At 46.3% G+C, this 26,170-nt stretch overlaps 1 protein-coding gene across 4 annotated transcripts; it reads left to right on the top strand.

Moving 5' to 3' along the window:
• Positions 1-6,406: 6,406 nt before the first annotated feature.
• Positions 6,407-25,601, top strand: MCM3 (minichromosome maintenance complex component 3; the record flags this gene model as incomplete). 4 transcript variants are annotated; one of them, XM_080700710.1, is made up of 17 exons in its annotated part: positions 6,407-6,598; positions 7,820-7,932; positions 8,381-8,589; positions 9,204-9,334; positions 11,707-11,945; positions 12,474-12,582; positions 13,672-13,825; positions 14,137-14,268; positions 14,834-15,042; positions 16,840-17,014; positions 17,279-17,405; positions 18,339-18,489; positions 21,252-21,392; positions 22,831-22,928; positions 23,378-23,463; positions 23,917-24,019; positions 25,403-25,601. In XM_080700710.1, 17 exons carry the CDS (start codon positions 6,521-6,523, stop codon positions 25,599-25,601), a joined length of 2,454 nt encoding a protein of 817 aa, XP_080556836.1. The 4 variants fall into 4 exon arrangements, with proteins under 4 accessions (XP_080556836.1, XP_080556835.1, XP_080556834.1 ...); XM_080700709.1 differs by having other exon boundaries at positions 6,521-6,598; positions 11,758-11,945; XM_080700708.1 differs by having other exon boundaries at positions 6,521-6,598; positions 18,288-18,489.
• Between the last annotated feature and the right edge of the window lie 569 nt (positions 25,602-26,170).

Below are 26,170 nucleotides of genomic sequence, written 5' to 3'. Positions count from 1 at the left end.
AACTGCATTGGCAGAAGGTAAGAAGATGCTCGAGGGGCAGAGAGGAGACGAGCTCTGGTTGGGGAGGAGAGCGATCGATTGTGTTCAGCGACAGGGCAACGGAGTCATCAGTACAGCTATTTCTGTGCATGATACCTCACTGTGCCTCGAACATAGTTTTTTCAAATTCTGCCCCTAGTTTGCTAAATGTTCGGTCAGTGGAGGATGCAGTGAGATGCATTTGCTCCGAGCCCTGGCTTCTGGTCTGTCAGACTGATCGTGAATGCTGTGGAGGGGAACTGCAGCTTCTTAGGCAAATGGCATACATCCCATTACAATTAATATTCAAGGAGCGGGGCGTGGTGGCGCACACCTGTAATCCCAGTACTTGGGAGGCTGAGACAGGAGGATCACAGGTTCACAGCTGGCCATAGCAACTTAGTGAGGCTCTCTGCAACTGAGACACTGTCTCAAAATAAAGGGATAAAACAGGGCTGGGGGTGTAGCTCAGACAGAGAATGCCCTGGGCTCTGTCCTCAGTACCACACGCAGGCAGACAGACACACACACACACACACAATTAATATTCAACTTACATCAACGTATCACTGCCTTTCTATCTCCCTTTTATTCAGCTGTAGTCAGGACAATTTTATGATTTATTTTCTTTGCTTACATTTTCAGGATGCGATTTATAGAGGTATACTATAAATAGATTTTGCCTTATCAAGGTACAGTTTATTTATTTATTTTTATTTATTTATTTTTTGGTGGTACTGGGGTGGAACCCAGAGGCTTTCTACCTCTGAGCTCTACCCTCAGCTCTATTTTATTCTCTATTTGACACAAGATCTTGCCAATTTTCAAAGGGCCTCACTAAATTGCCAAGGATGGCCATGAACCTGTGATCTTCCTGTCTCAGCTTCCCAAATACTGAGATTACAGGCATATGCCACCATACTCAGCTTTTATTTTTTTAAATATTTATTATTTATTTATTCATTTATTTATTTATTTTTGCGGTACTGGGGATGATAGAACCCAGGGGCATTCTACCTCTGAGTGACACCATCAGCCCTATTTTTTATTCTGTATTTTGAAACAGGACCTCACTGAGTTACAAAGGGCCTCAGGAAGTAGCTGAGGCTGGCTGTGAACCTGAGATTGTGATCCTCCTGTCTCAGCCTCCCAAATGCCGGGATTACAAGCGTGCACCACTCCACCCAGCTCAGCTTTTATTTTTTATGTTGAAACGGGGCTTCACTAAGTTGCTGAGGCTGGCTCACACCTGTGATCTTCCTGTCTGGACCTCCCAAGTACTGGGATTACCAGGTTGCACCACAACACCCAGCTTTGTTTCTTTTTATATAATGAAAAGAATCTACTATACAGAGGCTTCAGCCAGATCAACCTTCTAAAGCACAGCTTTGATGCGGTCTCTCCTTTGTTCCAAAGCCAGCTATGGCTTCCTTGTACCTGCTGAGCCAAGCCCAGTCTACTTACTGCTGCCTGGTATCCTTGAGAGTCAATCCCAAAGCATGTGATTGCTTCCAGGCTCACCCAGCTCCTTCACTACGGCCTCCTGGTAATTTCCCAAGGGCTGGGCCCTGGCTGCAAGGTGTGCCACTGCTGCATCTCCCCAGAGGCAGTGCCGCTCGCTTTTGACCCTCAAATCCCACACACCTGTCCCTCAGTACCATGAGGAACTGAGAAGCCCAGGCTGCAGATACCCACATCTTCAGCTGCATAAGTTCCACATACCCAATGGCATACTATGTGCATTTAACTTAAAAACATCCCTTTGTATACTTTAAATAATCTCCAGATTACTTAAAATGCTCAAGAAAGTGCAAACGTCATGTAAATAGTTGTTATACCATGTTGTTTAGGGCATAACAGCAACGAATGTTTGCACAACACAGATACAATTTTGTGTGTGTGTGTGGTACTGGGAGTGGAACCCAGGGGCATTCTACCTCCGGGCTATACTTACTCTCAGACCTATTTTGTGTTTTATTTGGAAACAGGGTCTCAATAAGTTGCTGAGAGCCTCACTAAGTAGCTGAGGCTGGCTTCGAACCTTCATGATCCTCCTGTCTCAGCCTCCCAAGTACTGGGATTACAAGTGTGGGCCACCATGCCGGGTACACACAGATACAAAATTAAAAAAAATATGTTTGATCTATGTTTGGTTGAATCCATGGAAGCAGAGTACATGGATGAAAGGCTGACTGTATGACATCCTTTCTTGTTTTTTTTTTTTTTTTTTTTTTTTTTTTGCGGGTCTGGGGATGGAACCCAGGGGCATTTGACCTCCAAGCTACACCCCCTGCCCTATTTTTTATTCTTTATTTTGAAACCGGGTCTCACTGAGTTGCAGAGGGCCTCACTAAGTAGCTGAGGCTGTCTGCGAACTGCGATCCTCCAGGTCTCAGCCTCCCAAATGCTGGGATTACAAGCATGCGCCACCACGCCCGGCCTATGACATCCTTTCTTTAGCCTTCCTTTCTCACTCCAGGGCAAACTTAATCTGCCAGCTAGCACATCTTGGCAGCCAGAAGCAGAGAGGAAAGGTATATAATCCCCATGGTTTCATTCCCAGGGACCTCTTTTTAGCGACCAAACCCCACTTTCAACATTGCAGTCTTGTTACCTTGAGGGTTAGGGGAACATTCTAAATCCAACCCTCTACAATCTTTTTGTTTGTTTGTTTGTTTGTTTTGGTAATGGGAATTGAACCCTGGCACATTCTACCTCAGAGCTATACCACTAGCCTTTTAAAAAGTTTTTAAGCCGGGCGTGGTGGCGCACGCTTGTAATCCCCAGGCTTGGGAGGCTGAGACAGGAGGATCGCACGGGTTCGAAGCCAGCCTCAGCTACTTAGTGAGGCTCTCAGCAACCTAGTGAGACCCTGTTTCCAAATAAAATATAAAAAAGGTCTGGGAGTATAGCCCGGAGGTAGAAAGCCTCTGGGTTCCACCCCCAGTACCAAAAAATAAAAAAATAAATAAAAAGTTTTTAAAAATTTAAAACAGGATCTCCCAAGGTTGCAGAGAGTCTTACTGAGTTGCTGAGTCTAGTCCAGAACCTGTGATCCTCCTGTCCTTGCCTCCCAAATCCTGGGATTACAGGTGTAGGCAGGGCCTCACATATGGCTGGGATTATGCCTTTTAAAAAGCACATTTTGGGTGCACACCTATATTCAATTCTTGGGAGGCTGAGACAGCAAGATTGCAGGTTTAAAGTCAGCACTAAGTACCTAACGAGACCTTGTTTCAAAATATTTTTGTTTTTTCCGTACTAGAGATGAAACCCAGGGGCATTCTACCTTTGAGCTACACCCCCAGCCCTATTTTTTTGTTGGGATTACAAGCCTACACTGCCACACCCGGCTAAATTTTTTTTTTTTTTTTAAAGGGGTTGGAGGGTTGGGCTTGGTGGCGCATGCTTATAATCCCCACACTTGGGAGGCTGAGACAGGAGGATCGCGCGGGTATGAAGCCAGCCTCAGTTACTTAGTGAGGCTCTCAGCAACTTAGTGAGACCCTGTTTCCAAATAAAAATATAAAATAGGTCTGGGAGGCCAGGCGTGGTGGCGCATGCTTGTAATCCCCGCGCTTGGGAGGTGGAGACAGGAGGATGGCACAGGTTCAAAGCCAGCCGCGCTGGCTTAAGAGACCCTGTTTCCAAATTAAAAAAAAAAAAAGTATAAAATAGGTCTGGGAGTGTAGCCCGGTTGCAGAAGGGCTTCCAGGAACCCCAGTACCACCAGAAAAAAAGGGGGGAGGGGGGCTGGAAGTATTGCTCAATGGTGGGGAGCTCCTGGGTTCATTCCTCGGTGCTACACAAACACACACACAATTTGAAATGAACACTTATGACAAAAAGTGTCAAAGAACTGATAATGGATTTCTTGAGTGCCTAAAGCAATTTATTAAGGGCATGGTATTGTTTGAAATGCTCTGCAACATATAATGTTGTTCACTGGTTCGAACAAAGCTACATATCATTTAGAAAGTAATGTTTATCATACATGGGTTTGCATTGGGCTTTTGAGTACTTCCGGTGTCTGTGCACATGGGAAAATGCAAGTATTTAGTATATCTAATTTGCCAGCCTGTGTTCTCTGCTGTCTTCCCACACACTCCGCGTTCCAGGGAGCCCCCTAGTGCTTACTTAGCCTTGACGTTTGTTTTGGGTCCACCAAGGCTGAGATGGAAAGAAAACAGAAACAGGAAAGCAAGAATGGGAGCAAACATGGAAACTGTATACACACAACTTCATCAAGGTGTATGAGCGTCTTCATTTTTGAGTTAGAAGTAGAGCCGGCGCATGCGCAAAGTTCACTTGTACTTTGAATGAGACATACACAGTCAGTGGTAGAATGCTAAATTCCAGAGAGGTCAAATGTCTGGTATTTTAGCTTCCTGTTGAATAACACTAAAAACACATGCCAGAGCTGGGTGTGGTGACACACACCTGTAATCCCAGTATTGATGAGGCTGGGACCTGGAGGGTTGTAGGTTCAAGGCCAGCCTCAGCAATTAAGTGAGACCCTCAACAACTTATGGAGACCCCGTTTCAAAACAAAATCTAAAAAGGACTGGGGGTGAAGCTCAGAGGTAGAATGCTCCTGGGTTCAAACCTCAGTACCACAAAATAACAGATGAACAATAAATCAACAATCAAAACACTTGCTGGGGCAATGGGCATGTTTTTTAATCACTTAGTGGTTACAGGGGTATATACATAGGTTAACACTCATTGAATGGCACACTGAGAGTTGTTTATTTTACTGTATATAAATTATACCTCAAAAAATAAAACTAAAAAGAACCAAAGGGGGGAAAAAGAAAAAGAAAAAATTGTAATGTCAGACTTGCTATATAGTTTTTTTCCCCTTTTTGTGGTACTGAGGATTAAACCCAGAGGCATTTTACCTCTGTGTTACACCTCCAGCCCTATTTTTAATTTTAATTTCATTTTAATTTAAATTAAAAGTTAAAAAATAAAAATTTAATTTAAAAATTTTAAATTTTAATTTGGCAAACTAAGTCACTTAAAAGGAACGTGTGTGTGTGTGTGTGTGTGTGTGTGTGTGTGTGTGTGTGTTATTAGGAATTGAACCCAGAGGCATTGTACCTCAAAGATATACCCCCAGCCCGATTTTTATTTCTTATTTGGAAACAGGGTCTCACTAGGTTTCTGAGAGCCTCACTAAATTGCTGAGGATGCCCTGGAACCTGCAATCATCCTATCTCAGCCTTCAAAGTTCTGGGATTACAGGCCTTTGCCACCACCTGCACCTAGCTCGGTGATCTTTTATAAGGCAAGAAAACCTATACTTTACCCATTTGTAAGCAAGATGCTGTAGTAACTGTATTCAGAATTTTGTATAACAGTGAGGGGTTTATCTAGGGGGATACGTTCCCTTAATATTTTTCTATAACCTGATTTTTTAGGGCATTTCAGGCAACGGTATTTAGGTTGTAAATGGGTCCTGAATTAAATAACCTTCCCCTAAGATGATAATTCGATCTTCTATAAGATAGATTCTCAAACGTCTGCTGCTCCCCCTGCTTCTGAAGACCATAGTGTGTGTGTGTGTGTGTGTGTGTGTGTGTGTGTGTGTGTGTGTGTTTACCGGAGACTGAACCCAGGGGTATTCTACCTCAGAGCTACACCCCCAGCCCTGTTGTATTTTTTACTTTGAAACAGGGTCTTGCTAAGTTGCTGAGAGCCTTGCTAAATTGTTGAGGCTGTCCTTGAACCTAAGATTCTCCTGTCTCAGTCTTCCAAGTACTGGGATTGCAGGCTTGCGTATGTTTGTTTTATATGTTCACTTCTCTGCGTTACAAAAACTAATTTTCTGACAGTCTACTTTAAGAAAAGTCCATCTGTCTGGCTAATATGGACACGGTATAAATCAGGAAAATGCAGTTTGAAAAAACCCTGCCAACCCAGCGTGCTGGGGCACGCGTGTCATCTCAGTACTTGGGAGGCTCACACAGGAAGATTGCAGGGTTGGAGGCAGTTTAAGCAGTTTAGCAAGAGTTGTTTCAAAATTAAAAATAAAAAGAGCTGAGGTGTATCTCGGAGGTAGCTCCCGCGGACCTCCCTAAGTATCAAAACAAAACTCCCCTGCCAAGACCTGTAAAAGACTACAACGCCCAGAAGGCAACGCTTCCGCCTCTCCGGGCCGCTCCTTCCAGCTGCCCAATGAGCAGGCGCTGCGAGCCTGCCCCTCTACTCCATTGGTCAGAACAGGGCGGGGGAGGAACTAAGGACGCCGGATGGCACTTTTCCCGCCACGCGAGGCTCGGGACGGAAAACCGAAAAAAAGACGAGCCTTCTGATAGGGCACTAGGTATCGACGTCATAGGGATCAGCCAATCATCATGTGAAACGGCCCTTGGCGTCCCCGCCTCTTCCTGGAGGAAACCTCTGTGGCGGGAAAAGTTCGGAAGTTTTCGCGCGGGGGCGGAGTCACCTTCTCCGTCCTCCACGAGCTTTAGTAGGAGGCACATCCACGGCGGCGGGCATGGCGGGCACGGTGGTGCTGGACGACGTGGAGCTCCGGGAGGCTCAGAGAGATTACCTGGACTTCTTGGACGACGAGGTGCGGGGGGCGCCGGGACGGGTGCGGAGGACCGCGGAGGGCGGCGGGCGGGGAGGAGGCTTTCTCAGCCGTCCTGTAACTTGCTCCTAACTGCGAGCGATGGCCAGCTGTGCCCGAGGAGACTGGGTCCCAGCCAGCGCAGGCAAAATGGCAAAGCCTCCTCGGGCTCCTGGGCGGCACGCCGTCCCCGTCTTCATTTGGGGGAGCACGGGGACCGCAGTGCGTCGACTTTCAGCGGGGAAGACGATTCCTAGTTTGTCCCTCACCCCACCCCCATACAAAATAAGATGCAGATTAAAAGTGTTCGCCAGGCGCCGGGGCCGAGGCTGCAGGAAGATCGCAGGTTCAAGGCCAGCTAAGACCCTCCCAGGAAATAAATGGGCTGGAGCTGTAGCCCAGAGGTAGAACCCTCAGGGTTCAATTCCCACACACAAATCCCGCACACACACACAGTGTTTAATGTGCAGAACATTACAAAATGGAGGGTTTGTATGCAATGTAATTTAATTGTATGGACTGTTAAGGCATTTTGAAAGTTTGATAAATGAAAAACAATTTAAATGTGAATTTTGAGAAGTCCATTTAGTTTACACACATTTAAGGTGTAGGGCATGTTTTGATATACATAGTGAAATACAGTCGAGCAAGTTATCTTTTTTTTTTTTTTTTTTTTTTTTTGGTGGTACTGGGGTTCCTGGAAACCCTTCTACCTCCGGACTACACTCCCAGACCTATATTATATTTTTATTTGGAAACGGTCTCTTACGCCAGCGCGGCTGGCTTAGAACCTGCGCGATCCTCCTGTCTCCACCTCCCAAGCACGGGGATTACAAGTGAGGGCCACCACGCCCGGCATCATTTCCCTTTTTTAAACTAAATTTACATTTCAGTAAAAAAATTTTTTTTACCTCCTGTCCTTTTACACTTGGTCTGAGCTCACTTCTAGTTCCCCGTTAAACTTGAGAAATGACACCATACAGGAGAGCTAGTCATGACAGTGGAAATAATAACATGGACCTTGAAGAACTCATCATCTGTATAGTGTCCCCAGTAGGTTGGAGTTGGAGACTAGTGAATGAAAGGAAGAAATTGATGAACACACACCTGGACTTTAGCTCTGGTGCTCAGGCTAACATTGTCTTACTGTGAGAATTGCTTCTGTTTCCGCACATCTCAGTTCTGACTTTGTGATTGGAGTGATATGTGGTGAATGTTTTGCAGGAAGATCAAGGAATTTATCAGAGCAAAGTCCGGGAGCTGATCAGCGACAACCAATACCGGCTAATTGTTAACGTGAATGACCTGCGCAGGAAAAATGAGAAGAGAGCCAACCGGTGAGTGGTCAGGGGAGGCGTTGTAGGTTTGAGTTTCTCTCCCTCTTGCTCAGTTTGTAACAGGCCTAGGTGACTTGGGAGAGATCCAGAAGCCTTCCTGGCCTTGCTTGGACATACATACATATATACGTGTATGTGTGTGTGTGTGTGTGTGTATGTATGTATATTTTGTTTATTTTTCTTTCCAAAAGGAGGTGGTGGACATTTTCCTTTCAAGTGCCCTACCTCCCAGTGTTTAGTTGAAGAACTTTAAAATCTTTGATGAATTGAAGTAAAGTTGGTACTCGGTTCTGATGGGTTTTGCCGGTATATAGAATGGCAGGAGAGAGCAGGAGCTGGATTTTCTCTTCTTTGCCGTCCTGATCTAAAGACTGTTTACTTCTGTGTCGCGGGTCGGTTTGTGGAGTTTTTCCTCTGCCCAGTGATCCTTTCTCCTGCCCATTTGCAGCCTCCTGAGCAATGCCTTTGAGGAGCTGGTTGCATTCCAGCGGGCTTTAAAGGATTTCGTGGCTTCCATTGATGCCACCTACGCCAAGCAGTATGAGGAATTCTACATAGGCTTGGAGGGCAGCTTTGGCTCTAAGCACGTCTCTCCCCGGACTCTGACTTCCTGCTTTCTCAGCTGTGTCGTGTGTGTGGAGGGCATTGTCACTAAATGTAAGTGGCTTATAGGGCACTGGGAAATGGCGATGGGGTAGACAGAGGGGGGCTGGGGATGCAGGAGAGATCTGGACGGCTTATGGTTTCAGAGTGGTGGAACATGGGAATTATGTCATAAAAGATGGAGGAGCTCAGAATGTGCACGGTGGTTGTTAGCGCGCATGTGCGCCGACAGAGGGATGGAGTCTGCTGAGAGCTGGAGGAGTCTTAGTTCCTGACAATCTCATTCCACCCATGAGCTCTACCTTGGTGCTTAGAATTTTACTTGGATATGGTGATGTCTGTTTAATTTAAAAATCTCAGGGTTGAGGCCATCCTCAGCAACTTCCTGAGATGCTCAGGAACCTAGCAAGAACCTGTTTTAAAACCAAGAAAATAAAGTAGAGCTGGGGGGTGTAGCTTGGACGTAGCATGCGTCTGAGTTCATTCACTGGTACCACCAAAAACCAAAACACCAAAGATGAACAGATGAGAGGTAACCTAAGACTGCAGCAGCTTCACCTAGTGAGGCAGACACAGTGTCTGGAGTCTTCGTAGGCTCGCGTGGTTTAGAGCCCGCCGCTCACTAACGTCTACCTGGCTGACTTCGTGTGCGCACTCCCCTTTCCTAGGTTCTCTAGTTCGTCCCAAAGTTGTCCGCAGCGTCCACTACTGCCCAGCCACCAAGAAGACCATAGAGCGACGCTATTCTGATCTTACCACCCTGGTGGCCTTTCCGTCCAGCTCCGTCTACCCCACCAAGGTGAGAGGAAAGCCATCTCGTTGGCCTCCTTGGCGGTTGGAGTCAAGAGATGTGTTTTAATGCAAGTACTTGTGTAATACTGAAAGCTTTCTAGTAGAGATAGGGTAGTAAGGATTAATCCAAAGGAAAGATTGATTACAAATGTGAAAAGTCTACAATTCTTAATTTTTTAAAAAATTATCATAGAATATTTGAAATACCATGGAACTATTGAAAGAAGGAAAAAATCATGTGTATAGATGTTTTAGCAAAGTTTCTAGATGGTTTTCTAATATAGTGTGTGTGTGTGTGTGTGTGTGTGTGTGTGTGTGTGTGTGTTTCTGGGGATGGAACTCAGGGGTCTTTTACTTCTGGGCTATGCCCAAGCCCTATTTTATTATCTTTTTTATTTGGAAATAGGGTCTTGCTGAGGTGCAGAAGCTGGCTTTGAATCTGTGATCTCTCAGCCTTCCAAGCACTGTGATTACAGGCATGTACCTCTCTCCTTGGCTTCTGATACCTTCTAGTTTTTATTTTTATTTATTTATTTATTTTTGTTATGGCGGTTGAACTCAGCGACATTCTATCTCTGAGCTATACCTCCAGCCCTGTTTTATTTTTATTTTGAAACAATGTCTCACTAGATTAATGAGAGTTTCACTACTTGCTGAGGTTTTCTATTATTTATTTGTAGTACTAGGGACGGAACCCAGAGGCATTCTTATTTGAGCTACACCCCTGGTTCTATTTTATTTTTTTATTTTAAAACAGGGTCTGGCTAGATTGATAAGAGTCTTACTACTTGCTGAGGCTGTCCTCAAACCTGTAATCCTGTCTCAGCCTTCCAGGTACTGGGATTACAGGCATGCACCACTACACTCAGCTCTTAATATACTTTTTAAAAGCAATATGGGAAATATGGATACATGTTACTGTGTAATCTTTGCAAATATTTCAGTGGATTTGGGAGAAGGCTGATGTAGAAAAGGGCTTTTTAGGATTCATACTGACTTGAATTAAGTACAGTGTAAGGCTTTCATATTTAATGAGACAAAAGATCATTACAATTGATTACCTTGATTTCTGAATTTATTCTGTCAGTCTGCTTTCTTCCTTCAAATATTTATTGAGAGATACTGTATCCAGAGTACTATTAGGACCTATAGAGGACACAGATAAAAATAAGAGCCATTTCTTTTCTTAGTATAATTAACGGGTAGGGAAATCAAAGATGCAAGGAATCAAAACAAGAATATCTTATAACTAAAACATACTTCAGAATCTCTTATCTGTGCATGCCTGTAATTCTAGTACTTGGGAGGCTGAGACAGGAAGATCACAGGTTCGCAGACAGCCTCAGCAAGCAGTGAGAGTCTCATCAACTTAGTGAGACCCTGTTTAAAAATAAAAATTAAAAGCTGAGCGTGTTGGCACATGCTTGTAATCCCAGTACTTGGGAGGCTGAGACCAGAGGATCATTGGTTTGTAGCCAGCCTCAGCTCTTTAGTGAGGCCCTCTGCAGTTTAGAGAGACCCTGTTTCAAAATAAAGAATAAAAAATAGCCGGGCGCACATTTGTAATCCCAGCATTTGGGAGGCTGAGACAGGAGGATTGCGGTTGCAAACAGCTTCAGCTACTTAGTGAGGCCCTTTGCAACTCAGTGAGACCCTGTTTCAAAATAAAGAATTAAAAGTAGAGCTGAGGGTGTGGCTCGAAGGTAGAATGCCCTTGGGTTTCATCCCTAGTACTGCAAAAAAAAAAAAGAAAAAGAAAAAATAATCTTTCAATCTACCTCCAGATTAAATGCTGAGATTGAGAAGGGTGTTGACTGAATGGCTTTGGGTGAAGGTTTCTATTGGATAATACCTAGGAGCAGAAAAACTGAGCCATAGTATAAGCTTATATTCATCTTTATTAGGGGAATTGCAAACCCTAATTTATAGCCGAGTGTGATGGCGCAAGTTTGTAATCCCAGTATTTGGGAAGCTGAGACAAGAGGATCGCGGTTCACAGACAGCCTCAGCTACTTAGTGAGGCCTTTTACAACTCAAGTGAGACCCTGTTTCAAAATAAAGAAAAAATAGGGCTGGGGGTGTAGCTCGGAGGTTGAATGCCCGTGGTTTCATCCTCGGTACCGCAAAAATAAATAAATAAATAAAAAAACACCCTAATTTAGATGTTGATAAAGCCATAGTTCTATCAGACTACAGGCTACCCCTTCCATTAGGTAGTTAAAGCTCAGATAGAGGGTGGGAAAAGCTGGTTTTCTTGTTCCCAGCCACTACAATTCCATGAAGTCATCTCTATCTCTGGATTATGTTTCCCATGCCAGGTGTGTTTAGCATTTTAAAGATAAGACTAAAATAACGATTTCGCTGTGTGCCCTTTTCTAGGATGAGGAGAACAACCCCCTTGAGACAGAATATGGCCTCTCTGTGTATAAGGACCACCAGACTGTCACCATCCAGGAGATGCCAGAGAAGGCCCCCGCCGGCCAGCTGCCCCGCTCCGTGGACGTCATTCTGGACGACGACTTGGTGGATAAAGTGAAGCCTGGCGACCGGGTCCAGGTGGTGGGGACCTACCGCTGTCTTCCTGGGAAGAAGGGAGGCTACACCTCAGGGACCTTCAGGTAAAGGGTCTGCTGGGAGGAACCTGCGTGCCCTTGGCAGCCTCTGTTCTGCTAGGGCATCTCTCCAGTTTGCAGAGTCCAGAGCTCCCCTCTAACTGACAGGTGGAGCATGTTACTGACCTGCTAAATGGGCGTGTCCCATACCTCTGTCCTGTCAAAGTTGGTGATAATTAGCAATTTATGCCAAAAAGTAGGGGTGGTTGGTGACATGATTACAGCCTTGTGGCCTCCCTGGAAATCTCTCACTTATTCCCACTTTCATCCCATATACACATCTGCCTTAACCTTTTAAGCAGCAGCACATCTGTGGGACATCAATTTTTTTCTAAGCTGTCGGAGATAAATTACAATGGGGTTATCATCAACCTGTTTGGATCAAAGACAGACCAGATCAGTTGTTGAGAACAGATTATTTCCCCCTGATTTGCTGGTTTAGTTTAATAATCTAAAAAGGCTCGCTGCTTATGGCACAACCGGCTCCTGATGTTGGGTACCGAGCACAGCCAGCTTCCTCCTCTCTCTGCCCAGGACCGTCCTGATCGCCTGCAACGTGAAGCACATGAGCAAGGACGTGCAGCCCTCATTCTCTGCTGAGGACATAGCCAGGATCAAGAAGTTCAGTAAAACCCGCTCCAAGGTGCGGCGTCCTTCCGGGCTCAGGGTGGCTGGGGTGGGCCTGAAGAGCCCCGGGTGGCTCTGGCTGTCTTCGTGCTGGGTCAGGAGCAGGTGGCGGCCTTCCTTTGTCTCAAGTGTTTGCTGCTAGCTTCTAGTTGTGTTCCAGTCAGCAAATGCAAGGCTGTTTTTCTATTTGGCCTGTAATACTCTGAGTCGTGCTACCTGCAGGGCTGCTAAGTGAATCAGAGACAAACATGAGGGTAGGAGTCAGGATTTCGGTGTACTATGGAGTCTTGGTTATTAATGAAGGTGTGAATGGTACATTATTGCTTAAATTTAAAATGTTATGTTTCTGTGTTAGTTTCCAACTTGTTTTTTCTATTTTTTTCTCGTCTGTCTGTCTGTCTGTCTGTCTCTCTCTCTCTCTCTCTCTCTGTAGTACTGAGGATTAAATCCAGGCCCTTGCACATGCTGGGCAAGTGCTCTACCACTGGCTTACACCCTCAGCCCTTTTTTATTTCATTTTGAGACAGTTTCCTTAAGTTGCCCAGTTTGGCCTTTCACTCTGGATCTTCCTGCCTCAGCCTCTCAATTGGCTGGAATTAGAAGCCTGTGCTACTACACCTGACAGTTTTTCTTTTCTTTAGAGTTGAGCAAAACATAGTGTGATGAGGGTTACTGCTGAAGCACCATACACATTCTTATTAAACTTAAAATGTTTTGAAATAATGGACACCACTTTTATTTACTGTGGATTGGACCCAGGGACATTGTACCTCTGAGCTATACCTCCAGCCCTTTCTTATTTTGAAACAGTAATCTTACTAGGTTGCTGAGGCTGGCCTCAAACTTCTGACCCTCCTGTCTTAGCCTCCCAAGGATTGGGATTACAGGCATGCACCACCACACCCATAACGTTTTCTTGAAGATTAATCATCTAAACCAATTTTGGAATCTCGGTTGCCTCTGAACCTGCTCTGATCCTGTGGCTTGTGTTAAGAGTGTTTGTCTTAAGTGTGAATAGTTCTCTCGCATTTCTGTAAGACAGATCTGAAAAGTGGAGCCCATCACTTTTGCTGGGCTTTTCACGCTGTTGGCTCTTCCTCCGCAGGACATCTTTGACCAGCTGGCCAGGTCACTGGCCCCCAGTATCCACGGGCATGACTATGTCAAGAAGGCGATCCTTTGCTTGCTCTTGGGAGGGGTGGAACGAGACCTCGAAAACGGCAGCCACATCCGTGGGGACATCAACGTTCTTCTAATAGGTATGTGTTGGGTTTGCTGTAGATTCCTGCTCTTACCTTGAGGACTGAGGTTGTGAGGACTTGTAATATGGAAGGTTGTGTACTCTACGCCTGGGAATATTCCAGTCCCATCAGAAAATACCATTCCTGGAATTCCTGATGTACAATATCTATTATTTCTCCCATGAATGGTAAGTGGAAAAGGGAAGGAAATGGTCTTTGACAGCTAGTTGCTGAATGTCTCTGTTGAGCCGTGTGCTGTGTTGGGAAAGCAGAACTTGCTGGCAGGTGGAGGGTGTTTCTGGAGAGTCATCACTGCCGCTGTCCCACAGGAGACCCATCCGTTGCCAAGTCCCAGCTTCTGCGGTATGTGCTTTGCACGGCGCCTCGGGCCATCCCCACCACGGGCCGGGGCTCCTCTGGAGTGGGTCTGACGGCTGCTGTCACCACAGACCAGGAAACAGGTAAGGGTTGGTTAAAGGTTCTTGGCAGAGGCCCTGCATAAGCGTAGATCTTTGAGCATGCCCTCGGTCTGGCGTGTGTTTGGAAGATACAGTTGAAAGGTTAGTTGGGTCCAGGTTCTAGAGGACTGAGTAGCCTATAATATTGAGTGGTTATTTAAGTCTTTGGGTGACCTTCTATTGACAAGAGTGTTTTGTACAAGGTGATTTGAAGGAATTTCAAGGAAGAAAGCATAGTAAGTTGGAAGGCACATAAGAATGAAGATTGGTCTATTTGATGAGCCTAGGAGAAATTTGAAGACCAACGGAAGAGCAAAAGACTAAATGCTCCTTGGGTATGAAGAGAGAGAATCTAAAAGGAGGTTAGGAGAGGTTAGCTGTTGAGAGGTCAAAGCAAGGAAAGGTGTTCAGTTTGGAGCTCAGAAGGGGAACCCACTAAGGTATCTGTAAGCCTCGGCTGACATTTCTCTACTATGTCCGCATATGCTACAGTGACAGGTACCTAGAAGGAGATTGAAAGCCCTTATAACCTAGACCCTGCACTTGGTTTTACCTTCTTTCTTCCCAGGGGAGCGCCGTCTTGAAGCGGGGGCCATGGTCCTGGCTGACCGGGGTGTCGTTTGCATCGATGAGTTTGACAAGATGTCTGACATGGACCGCACAGCCATCCATGAAGTGATGGAGCAGGGCCGAGTGACCATCGCCAAGGCTGGCATCCACGCTCGGCTGAATGCCCGCTGCAGTGTTTTGGCGGCTGCCAACCCTGTCTATGGCAGGGTGAGTGGCATCAGGCCCTAAGCCATCATCCTTGTCTTCTTTTGGTTTTGCTGAATAACTCAGCTGAGAAGTTTATTCTAGGGAATAACAGGCCAAAGACTAACGTATACTCATCTTGTTAGATGGTTTAGAGCGGTGTTTCCATACCCATTCCTACACAGCAAAACACTCTAGAAAGTTATTTATTGAAATTACAGAAAAGTTAACAAAACCATTTGTAGGCTCAGCCCAGGTAACTTGCATCGTCATTAAAATAAAAGTATTACATGCAGTGGTGGCAGGAGTTTTAAACAGAACAGATATAATATGAAAATTAGTAGCCTTCTTTTGTCTCATTCTAAGAGATAACCACTCATAGCTTTGAAGTATTTCAGGAATCAAAACTTGTAAGCATGTACCAGAAAATGCACAATCTCTTTGTTGAGAATAATCTCTTCATCTTTGTTTTTAGCATGACTATGACATGTCTAGATAAAATTTTAAAGACTTTTCTTGGGGTTTGCTGACTTTTATTTTTTAAAGACTTTTCCAGTATTCCACTATATGAACTTAGAGTTAACTAGTCTCCATTTGATAGACATTTTGTGGTTTCCCTTTCCCCTTGCTGTTAAAAATGAAGCTGCAACAAATTATGTCCATGTCTTTTGTTATACTTTTGGAATTTCTAGTATAAATACCTAGCAATGGAATTACTGGGTTGAGTGATCCTGCTTTTCTTTTGGTGGAGATTGCCAAGTTGCCCTATTTAAAGATTGTACCATCATGGTACTTGCACTAGTACTTACAGATGCTATATATTTTTCAACTTCTTCCATCTCTTACCATTTCATAGATGAGAAAATGGAGGCACCAGTTGTGTAACTTGCTCAAGAACCACAAATTAGAAAATGGCAGAGGCAGGATTTGAACCCAGAGCTCACTTGTGCTTTAGTAGTCTGTAAGCCCACAGTGTATGAAACGCCCGTTTGGTGGTTCTTTAAACCTACAGATGTATGAACCCTGATCCAGAGTTTCAAGTCCACATCTCTGGGTCGGCGCTCTTGGTCGCTCTGGTTTAGAGAGGCTCTGCAGGTTGGTTCTAATGTGCGACCTGGGCTGAGAACCACAGTTATTAAGTCAATGGTGATGCGCATTTAATCTTTCTGAAGAATGATTGGGAAATGTAAGGAAATGGCAGGATCTGAGAGTCCACATTAGTATTAACATCACCCACAATTTGTTGGGGTGCTTTCTTGTGTTTGTGAGTTCATCGGCATCAGCCCGGCAGGCCTAGGATTGAAAGATTGTCAGTTTGTTTGCCTAACATTCATGAGACCCTGGGTGTTGTTTCCAGTAAACTCTCCCCAAAAGAAAAGGTAATTAGCATTCTCAACTCCCTAGAATCCTAAGACAGTGAGATGTGGAGATCATTATCTTCTCAGTAAGAGACTGTGTGGTTACGAGGGTCTCAGGCCTAACCACCTGGCCCTGCCTTTGTTGGGTAGTTGGAGGAATCATTGCTCCGAGTTGGTCCTGCCTTGGGAAGGAAACCAGCAGAACCGAGCATTGGGAGGACAGGCGGGTGATGCCCGCTCAGCCTCTTGGAGGCTGCGTGGCAGGAGCTGGGCTTCTGAGCTAGCTCAGCCAGGCCAGGGTTCAAGGGTTCAAGTGAAAGATGGTTTTTTTGTGCTTACATTGCTTCAGCATACCTTGTTTCCATTGGTTCTTGTCTTTTTGGCCCTGCCTTCCAGTTCCACTCTCAGAATCCACCTTCCTCATTAATGCCACCTCCATTTCCTCTTCCCTTGTGCTCCCCAGTACGATCAATACAAGACCCCAATGGAAAACATCGGGCTGCAGGACTCGCTGCTGTCGCGGTTTGACTTGCTCTTCATCATGCTGGATCAGATGGACCCCGAGCAGGATCGGGAGATCTCGGACCACGTGCTCAGGATGCATCGTTACAGGGCGCCGGGGGAGCAGGACGGTGACGGTGAGAGGGGTGGTGGGCGTGTCACCGTGCGGCTGGTCTTTGCACATGCTTCCCCTGTCCCCCCAGCTTCCCTTCCCGCTCACTGGAGGTTATCGCAGGGAGTGTCCCTGTCCATGTCAGGGTCTACCGTATTGGTCAGTTCTGTGTTTCCCTCTGGGTCCTTGCTTTGTGAGTCTTTTCCCCACACCTACCTCCCTCTGCTGCTGAAGAAGCAGTTCCCCCGAGTTAAACTCTTCCTCTCCTGTCTTCAACATGGTTCACCAGCTATGCCCTTGGGTAGTTCCGTGGATATCCTGGCCACAGATGATCCCAACTTTACCCAGGACGACCAGCAGGACACCCAGATATATGAGAAGCACGACAACCTTCTGCATGGGACCAAGAAGAAAAAGTGAGCCCCCCCCCCCCCAGGGAGTCTGAGATGTGTGTCGTACTAGAACACACGTATGTCTGTGCTCAGTTGGAGGAGGCTGTGCTCAGGTGAGGTCGTGCTTGGGGTCCATTCGGGGGGCCTGTTTTCTTGCCTGGGTGCCTGTATATACCCTTCTCTTGGCTGATGTGGGTGATTCATCCAAAGTTTTGACAACATGCCCGGCTGATGGCGGGTGTGTGGCATCTTAACGTATCATGTAGTTGTTCCTTCGTGGTGAGTTTACGGTGAAGGATCAGTAGATAGCAATTGCAAGTGGATTTGGGTAGGGAGACTAATGATCGTGTGCCCATAGCATGAGATGTGAGATCTTTTGTGTCTATTTTGTGTCATGGTAATATAAAAAGTAGAGTTTTCAAAATAATTTGTTTGATTATATATAGAATTTTGAAGTCAGTGTGGTGGCGCACGCTTGTAATCCCAGTACTTGGGAGGCTGAGACAGGAGGATCGCAGTTCGCAGCCAGCCTCAGTTACTTAGTGACCCTGTTTCAAAGTAAAGAATAAAAAATAGGACTGGGGTATAGCTCAGACATTCATTTTCTAATTGCGCAAAAAAAAAAAAAAAAAGAAAGAAAGAATTTGGAGTTGGAAAACTAAATTTGAGTGCATTTATTATTTCTCTCAATCATGGTTTTCTTTCTTGTAAAACATGGCAGATTATACCTAAACTTCCCACCTGAACTATCTAATTTACAAGTCACACCTATAATTGCATAAAAGTATGTGAAAGAGCTTGTGTATTTCCCATGTAAATGGTAGTTATGGTAACGGGTCCTAGGCCTCATCTTCATTCTGGCTTTTGACCTTGACTTCTGTAAGGAGAAGCAAAACCACATGCCAGGCAGGTAGAAAGGTGTGGCGGTGAAGTGCAACTCACTGTGCCTGGGCCCAGGGAGAAGATGGTGAGTGCAGCGTTCATGAAGAAGTACATCCACGTGGCCAAGATCATCAAGCCTGTCCTGACGCAGGAGTCGGCTGCCTACATCGCAGAAGAGTACTCGCGCCTGCGCAGCCAGGACAGCATGAGCTCGGACACCGCCAGGGTGAGCGCCCGGGGAGCGTGGCCCTGGACGTACCACTAGGGCAGGAATTCGTAATATCTGGGAGCTTTGGAGCCATCGTAATGTAGCAGTTACTTTCTGGTCTGAAGAGGTTCCTGTTAGTACAATTTTAACCATTTCCTTTTATAAAGAAAAGTGAAATAAAAGACCCCAGAGATGACATGCGTCTCCTTCGGAAGCTCTGAGTGACTTCAGGGAATTGGCTAATCTCCGCTCTTCCATGCAGTGTGAGAATAACAAGAGCCATCTTCAGAGAGCTGAGATTTGAGAGGGTAGGCAAAGGTAGATTAAATATAATCCTTAGACATGTATAACCCCAGGGCATACTTGTAAGAGAAGGAATGAATGGATGTGAGTATAGACAAAGATACTGATTTTTCTTAGAGTCCGCTGGAGGGATTTGAGTGTCAGGGAAAGATTCCCAGAGAATGTGATGTTTGGGCTGGACTTTGACAAATGGCTAAGAGTTGAGCAACCATGATTGTTATTCAAAGCAATTTCTGGTAAGATAGCAAAGCTGCTCTTGGGTTTTTCTAAATCTTCTGTGAGCAGTGCAATTCATAGAAGATTTCACAGCAGAAAGACCCAAGTTCAAAGCCCTCATGTGACATTGACTTTCAGATTTCTTTATTTATTTCGTTTTTGTGGTAGTGGGGATTGAACCCAGGGGCATTCTACCTCTGAGCTGCGCTCTTAGCCCTATTTTTTATTCTTCATTTTGTAACGGTCTTACTAAGTTGCAGAGGGCTTCATGGGTAGCTCAGGCTGGTGATGAATCTTCAATCCTCCTTTGTCAGCCTCCCAAGTACTGGGATTACAAGTGTGCGCCACTGCGCCCTGCTGCCTTTGGGATTTAGGTGTGTTCTCAGATCAAATACTCCAGCCCCACACCCACCCTGCCACCCCATGTTCCCGTAGGACTTGAGGTCCTCAGTGTGGGCTGCACTGAAATCTTAGCTCTTACTGAGTGTTAACCTGCCTCCTCATGACTTCTACCCATGGGTCTTAACTTTGTTTTTAGAGATTGTATATCACTTGTCTTCTTTGTATTAAGCAGCTCCTTTCTTTGCAACGGTTCCTCCCTGCAAGTGAGCTGCCCCACTGTGCAGAGCCCTCTCCCCGACCCAAGAACTGAGCACAGTGTGCTATTGTAGTTGTGTTCTCAGGGGGCTGGTGGGTCCCCTTGATCTGGGTTCTCTGCAGGCTAGGGTTTCACCAGTGTTTTAGGTGGTTCAGATTTTTTTTTTGGCTGTACTGGGGATGGAACCCAGGGGCATTCTACCTCTGAGATACACCCCAGCCCTGTTTTTTTTTTCTTTCTTTATTTTTGAAACGGTCTCACTAAGTTGCAGAGGGCCTCACTAAGTAGAGGAGGCTGTCTGTGAACCGCGGTCCTCTGGTCTCAGCCTCCTGAATGCTGGGATTACAGGCGTGTATCACCATGCCTGGCTATCTAGCTCATTTGTTTTTTAATATCGGGGTTGGTATGAATGGAAATTTGGAAAACTTGATAATAGAAGTTGAGTGGGAGGTCAGCGAAGGGTCTGTGGATGAGAGGCAGGGAGGTGTGCTAGAGCACCCCACCTGGGTTTGATCCCAGCTTTGTAGCTAGCTTTTGGGCCCGTTCCCTTGTCCACAAAATGAGAATGTTAATCATTTCAGGGTACATCAGAGTCACCTGAAACTTAAAACTATCCTAAACACCTAGATTAAAAGTCACTAGTGCTGGGCTTGGTGGTATACACCTGTAATCTGGTACTTGGGAGCCTGAGACAGGAGGCTCACAGGCTTGAGGTGAGCCTCAGCAATCTAGGGAGATTCTGTTTCAGACTGAAAATAAAAGAGGGCTGGGGGTGTACCCCGACTCTTTTAGTATCCTGAGGTTCAACCTCCAGTACCACACATGCAGACGCACACATACACCCTCCACCAAAACAAAAGAGCCTCATTAGGTTCAGGATCCCATTCAGACAGCATTTTTAAAGGATAAAAGCACCCCTGTCTGGTGTATACCTCTCTCCTGAGAACCACTTGTTATATGTGTCAAGAGTTTTCTCCTCTGCACTTGAGTTTACACAGCTTTTAAGAATTTTCCATTAGATTACCATGTTTGTGCCTTAGCGTGACCTTGGAAAAATTACTTGAAACTTTTTTTTTGGTGCTGGGGATTGAACCCAGGGGCATTCTACCTCTGAGCTACAACCTCAGCCCTATTTTATTTTTTGTTTTGAAACTGCGTTGCAGAGCGTCTAATTTGCAGAGGCTGGCCGCAAACCTGAGCTCCTCCTGTCTCAGCCTTCCAAATACTGCTAGCTAGTACAGGCATGTGCCACTGTGCCTGGCTATTTGAGAATCTTTGATTCCCTTTTCCCTCATTAGAAAAATTTCCCTAAATTGTTAAGAGAGTTGAGCGCTAAGGATGGATGTTAAAGTAAATTTCCTGGTGCATTGTAGACCTGCAGTAAATTATTTTTCTCCTTCAGTTTTGTGCTCTTTATAACCTTTTACCTTTCCAGCTGTAAGATGCCTAATTTACTTCTTGGCTCCCCTGCCCCTCTCTTCCTGATCTCTCATAGATATATTCCCTGACCGTTTTTCTTATCTTTCTGAATTTCAAGTGAGAATAGAGTCCACTGGAGCTTTCATGGCATTGTTTTCATTCCCATTTCTCTGCAGTGGGAGTGGTGGGCATGCCTGGAGTGTTCTGAAACTTATCCAGAAGTCTCCCTTGTTTTCGTCCACAGACATCTCCAGTTACAGCGCGGACACTGGAAACTCTGATCCGACTGGCCACGGCCCACGCCAAGGCCCGCATGAGCAAGACCGTGGACCTGCAGGATGCGGAGGAAGCCGTGGAGCTGGTCCAGTTTGCCTACTTCAAGAAGGTGAGGATGCGGGTGCCTGGCCTGCGAGGCTGCTCTGAACATTCGTCTATGCGCTGGCCTCTGGCCCCTGGTGGCTGACACCTGCATGTGTGGTACCAGAGAAAGCAGTATTTGTCTGCCGGTGTTCAGTTTGCCTCCTTCCTTCCTCTGGAAGATGCGCTGGCTCTCAGCCCTGGCTGCACCTGAGAATCAGGTGGGAGGCTCTAAATACTGATGCCAGGGCTGCTAGCGAGTCTCCTTTAACTGTAGCACATGTGTATCACTGATTCTGTACTCCTGCTTCCTTTGCATCTTAAAAAAAGTAGGTAGCCGGGCGTGGTGGCGCACGCTTGTAATCCCAGCATTCGGGTGGCTGAGACTGGAGGATCGCGGTTCGTGGACAGCCTCAGCTACTTAGGCCCTCTGCAACTCACTGAGACCCGGTTTCAAAATAAAGAATAAAAAATAGGGCAGGGGGTGTAGCTTGGAGGTTGAATGCCCCTGGGTTCCATCCCCAGACCTGCAAAAAAAAAAAAAAAAGAGGTAGAAGTAGGTATTACTTTCACGCCGGGTGCCTGTAATCCCAGCACTTGGAGGCTGAGGCAGGAGGAGCACGGGTTCACAGCCAGCCTTAGCCACTTAGGCCCTCCGCAACTTATTGAGACGCTGTTTCACAATAAAGATAAAAACTAGGGCTGGGGGTGTAGCTCAGAAGTAGAATGCCTCTGGGTTTAATCTCCAATACCACAAAAGAAAAGTTATTTCCCACGGGTTTACTGCGATGATCAACTTACCTTGCTAATCACCCTCTGCTTTGCACCTTTCCCTTGGCAGTCAAGTCTTCCATTAGCAGCCCCAAAGTCAAACCCAGAAGTCAGACTCGGGCTAGCCCCACATTCTCCTCCTGGGTCTCTGCTTGGTCATCATGTCTCTGTCTTCGTAGATTTCAAGTCTTGAAGCTTGGGCTCTCTTTCTTGTTGCCCACTTTCCCTCCAGTTGGTAAATTACAGCCCTGGGGGTTTGGTTGTGGGTCTGATTTTCCCTGGCGTTTTCTTTTTACTAGGTTGGGGGTTATTTTAGATTTTAATTAAACACCTGATTTATAAAGAAATGAATGAATTGTTTTTCACTTAACCATAATGGTTTAGACCCCCCCATTGTTATTTTATTCAGTAATCATATTTAATTGATTAATTAATTTATTTATCATGTTACTGGGCATGGAACCCATGGGCATTCTGCCTCTGAGCCACACTCCCCAGCCCTATTTTATTTGGAAACAGTCTAAGTTACCTCACTAAGTTGTTGAGGTTGGCTTCGAACTTGCGATTCTCCTTTCTCAGGCTCCCAAGTACTGGGATTACAAGCGTGCGCACCACGCCCGGCTTCACTCTCAGTTCTTTATTCAGTCGTGGGGTCAGTGACCCTTCCAGGCCGCCCACACTTGCCTTGGTTCTAGGTTCTGGAGAAGGAGAAGAAACGGAGGAGGCGAAGCGAGGATGAATCGGAGTCAGAAGAAGAGCAAAGCCAGGAGGACGGCCAGCAGCAGAGGAAGAGGTGAGGTGGGGCCTGTGCTGCTGCTGCTGCGCCAGGCTGCTGGGGACCTGCGGGTGCGGGGTGGAGATGAGCCGTGTAGGGGACCGCGAGCCTCCCTGTTGGGCTCAACGCGCAGCTGTGGGCCCTTCCTCCTAAAGAGACGTGAAACAGCTGGAGCAGTAACCTGCTCACTGAGGTCCTTGAATGTGTTTTTCAGGATTCTTGGGATTACTTTTTGCCCTTGTGCTTGTAGTTGAGTCCATGAGGGTAGGTGACAGGGACGAGGAGTAGTGGAAGTGGGGCCTATTTGTATTGTGGTCTGGAGACTGTCTCTTTCAGACACAGTAGTTTGTACAGCCTCAGCCTGGTGTCCCCTTCAGTCGTAGGTGGTTTGGTTTCCATTTTGCGTCCGAGGACAGGATCGGGCTCCCCTAAGCTTTTCCCGCTCTTAGCTGCTGTGGGTATTTTAGGAGGAAGACTCGTCGGTCGGATGCCAAGGCCGGGGACTCGTATGACCCCTATGACTTCAGTGACACAGAGGAGGAGATGCCCCAAGGTGAGCGGCCTTCCCGGGACCAGAGCGGCTGCCCCTTCAACCCTGGCCTCCAGCCGCTCTGCATGGTTTTCTCATGGCTCCCCACTCGGCTCCCTACTCTGGGCCTGTGCTCTAGAGGTCTGTCCCAAGAGCACCTCAGGGGAGACTCGGGGTCCACTTGGGAACACAGGCTTTGCTCAGTCGTGTGCTTCCTCTTCAAGGAACGGTGACCTTTGCCGAGCCCGAGTAAGCACGCCAGACACTAAGCCGAGGCTCCTGGCCAACCCTGTCACCCAGTGGGGACTTCCCTTTCTCCTAATGCTCTGCCTGGCCCTTTGAGAACCACACGGATAGGAGTGTTTGCAGGCTCAGCTGGGGGGGGGGGGTGGTGGTGGAGAATGTAATTTCTTATGTATTGGTGGAGATGACTTCACTTGCCTCTTTTCCATCTCTGCAACCACCAATCCTCTGAAGTGCACACTCCGAAGGCGGCGGATACGCAGGAGACCAAGGACTCCCAGAAAGTGGAGTTGCCGGAGACCAAGGACTCCCAGAAAGTGGAGTTGAGCGAGTCCAGGTGAGCGGGGAAGCTGGTCCTGTCCTGCCTGGACTTCTGCAGAGGCAAAGACTGGCCGCCGAGGGGGGAGGGTGTGGGCAACTGCTTCCCAACAGCTCAGCACTAGGGACAAGGGTTTTACAGCATTTTAGAATCTGAATTAATATCAGACTTAGAGGAAAGTTGCAAGGATAGTAGGAAGGACGGATCACCTTTAACCGGCATCTCTGGTTGTTGATGTTTAGTTGTTTGCTTTAGTAATTCCCTCTCCATGGGAATTGAATTTGCATTATGTCCTTTGTGGGGTGAGGAAGAAGAGACTTAGCAGAAACTGAGTGTTAGTGTAACTGGGTTCTTCCCAGTAGGCTGTATGTGTTCTTTTCTCATGAACCGGGGCCATATGTTTTGAACAATTCTTTCTAGAGTTTCAGAAAATATTTTTGCCTGTAAATTTTGTGCTTAATGGGCATCAAAGAAACTAATGGAATGGGCGTGTTGGCACACTCTTATGTAAACTCACACTTAGGCAGCTGAGACAGGAGGATCGTACAAGTTCAAAGCCAGCCTCAGCTACTTAGACCCTCAGCAACATAGTGAGACCTTGTTTTCAAATAAAATATAAAATAGGTCTGAGAATGTAGCCCGGAAGTAGAAAGCCCTAGGTTCCCTCCCTAGTACCACAAAAAGAAAGAAAGAAAGAAAGAAACTAACAAGATTACCTTTTTTTTTTTTTTTTTTTTTATATCTGAGACACGATACAGTGTGTCGACTGAAGAAAATTTGAAAAACATTGACAAGTATTTGGGGGGGCATTAAAATCAATTGTAATTACACCCTCCAGAGACAACTGTACAGTGCTTCCTGGATCGGCCCATACAGGTCTCGTTCAGTGATGGTAGGGATGTGCAGAAATCTACTTAACAGGGTTCTCTAGAGGTAAACATTTAGGTGGTTCCATATAATTGCTGTTTATAGTAAAATATTCTTATATTGATAACTACATGTTCATGCAAGCATAGTTACAGGTAGTCCCTAGAAATAGGCATGTCAAAGGGTACGGGGATCTAAAAGTGTGAAATTATCCCCAAAGATGGTGTATCGGTTTGTTTCTAACAAACGATTCAACAACCTCAGAGTTAATTTTACAGTGCAGTTTCTCAGTGTGCAGGAAGACCCTGTTTCCAAATAAAATATGAAATATATTTTTTTAGCAGGCTAGCTTCAAGGAGGGATCCTCGAGTGTGGCTCAACGGTCAGAGGCAGAGCTGTGTGGGTGGAAGAGAGAGTCCTGGGGATTTCTACTATATTAATAGAGTAGCCTCGGTTTTTCCCCAGTATAGCTCTTACCTCGAGAGCAGCTTGGTTTGTTTACTTCTCATTCACACTGTTTGCTGTCTTGGGCAGGTTGAAGGCGTTCAAGGCGGCCCTGCTGGGTGTGTTCCGGGAAGCTCACGCACAGTCTGTGGGTGTGAATCGCCTCACAGAGTCCATCAACCGGGACCGAGAGGAGCCTTTCTCTTCAGAGGAGATCCAGGCTGCGCTGAGCAGGATGCAGGATGACAACCAGGTCATGGTGTCCGAAGGCATCGTCTTCCTTATCTGAGGAGACGCATCCCTGGACCTGGGCGAATGCCGAGGATTCTCCGGATCGCCCCGCTTCCCCCACCCTAGTCTTTGCCTTTATTCCCTAAAAACCAGCGTTTATTTGAGCTGAAGTCGAGGCACAGGGGGTCAGAGTTGGATCAGGACTCGGTGGAAGCCTGGCACACGGCAGCGCAGGCTGCCCGCGGGTGAGGAGAAGAATGCGGAGGAGGTCCTGCGCGCTGGCCTCGAGGGCTGGGCCGCACCCCACTCCCAAGCCCACCCAGCATTAATTTGTGTAAAGAACATGGCTGTTGGAGCATTTCTGAGCGCAGCTGGTCTCTGCTGATCCTTTCTGGAGTTTGGTGGCTGCTTTTTTCCTCCAGAGCACTTTGGTCTAGAAAAGACGTGAGTTGGTGTGGTGGTCAAGAGAGGCTTCGAGGCAGGTCGTGCAGGTCATAAAGCTTTCTTTGCAGTTACCATTAACGTGTGTTTTTGACCTAAATGTCCTGGGCATTGAATAAACTTAACCGTTTTGTACAGATGGCTTTAATACTGTGTGCTTTTTATACACAAATTTGGTTTTCTGCT

This window comes from Muscardinus avellanarius (assembly GCF_963383645.1).
Source record: "Muscardinus avellanarius genome assembly, chromosome: 8".
Classification (NCBI taxonomy): domain Eukaryota; kingdom Metazoa; phylum Chordata; class Mammalia; order Rodentia; family Gliridae; genus Muscardinus; species Muscardinus avellanarius.
The sequence above is the reverse complement of the archived record's forward strand: the minus strand, read 5'-3'. Positions and strand labels throughout refer to the sequence as shown.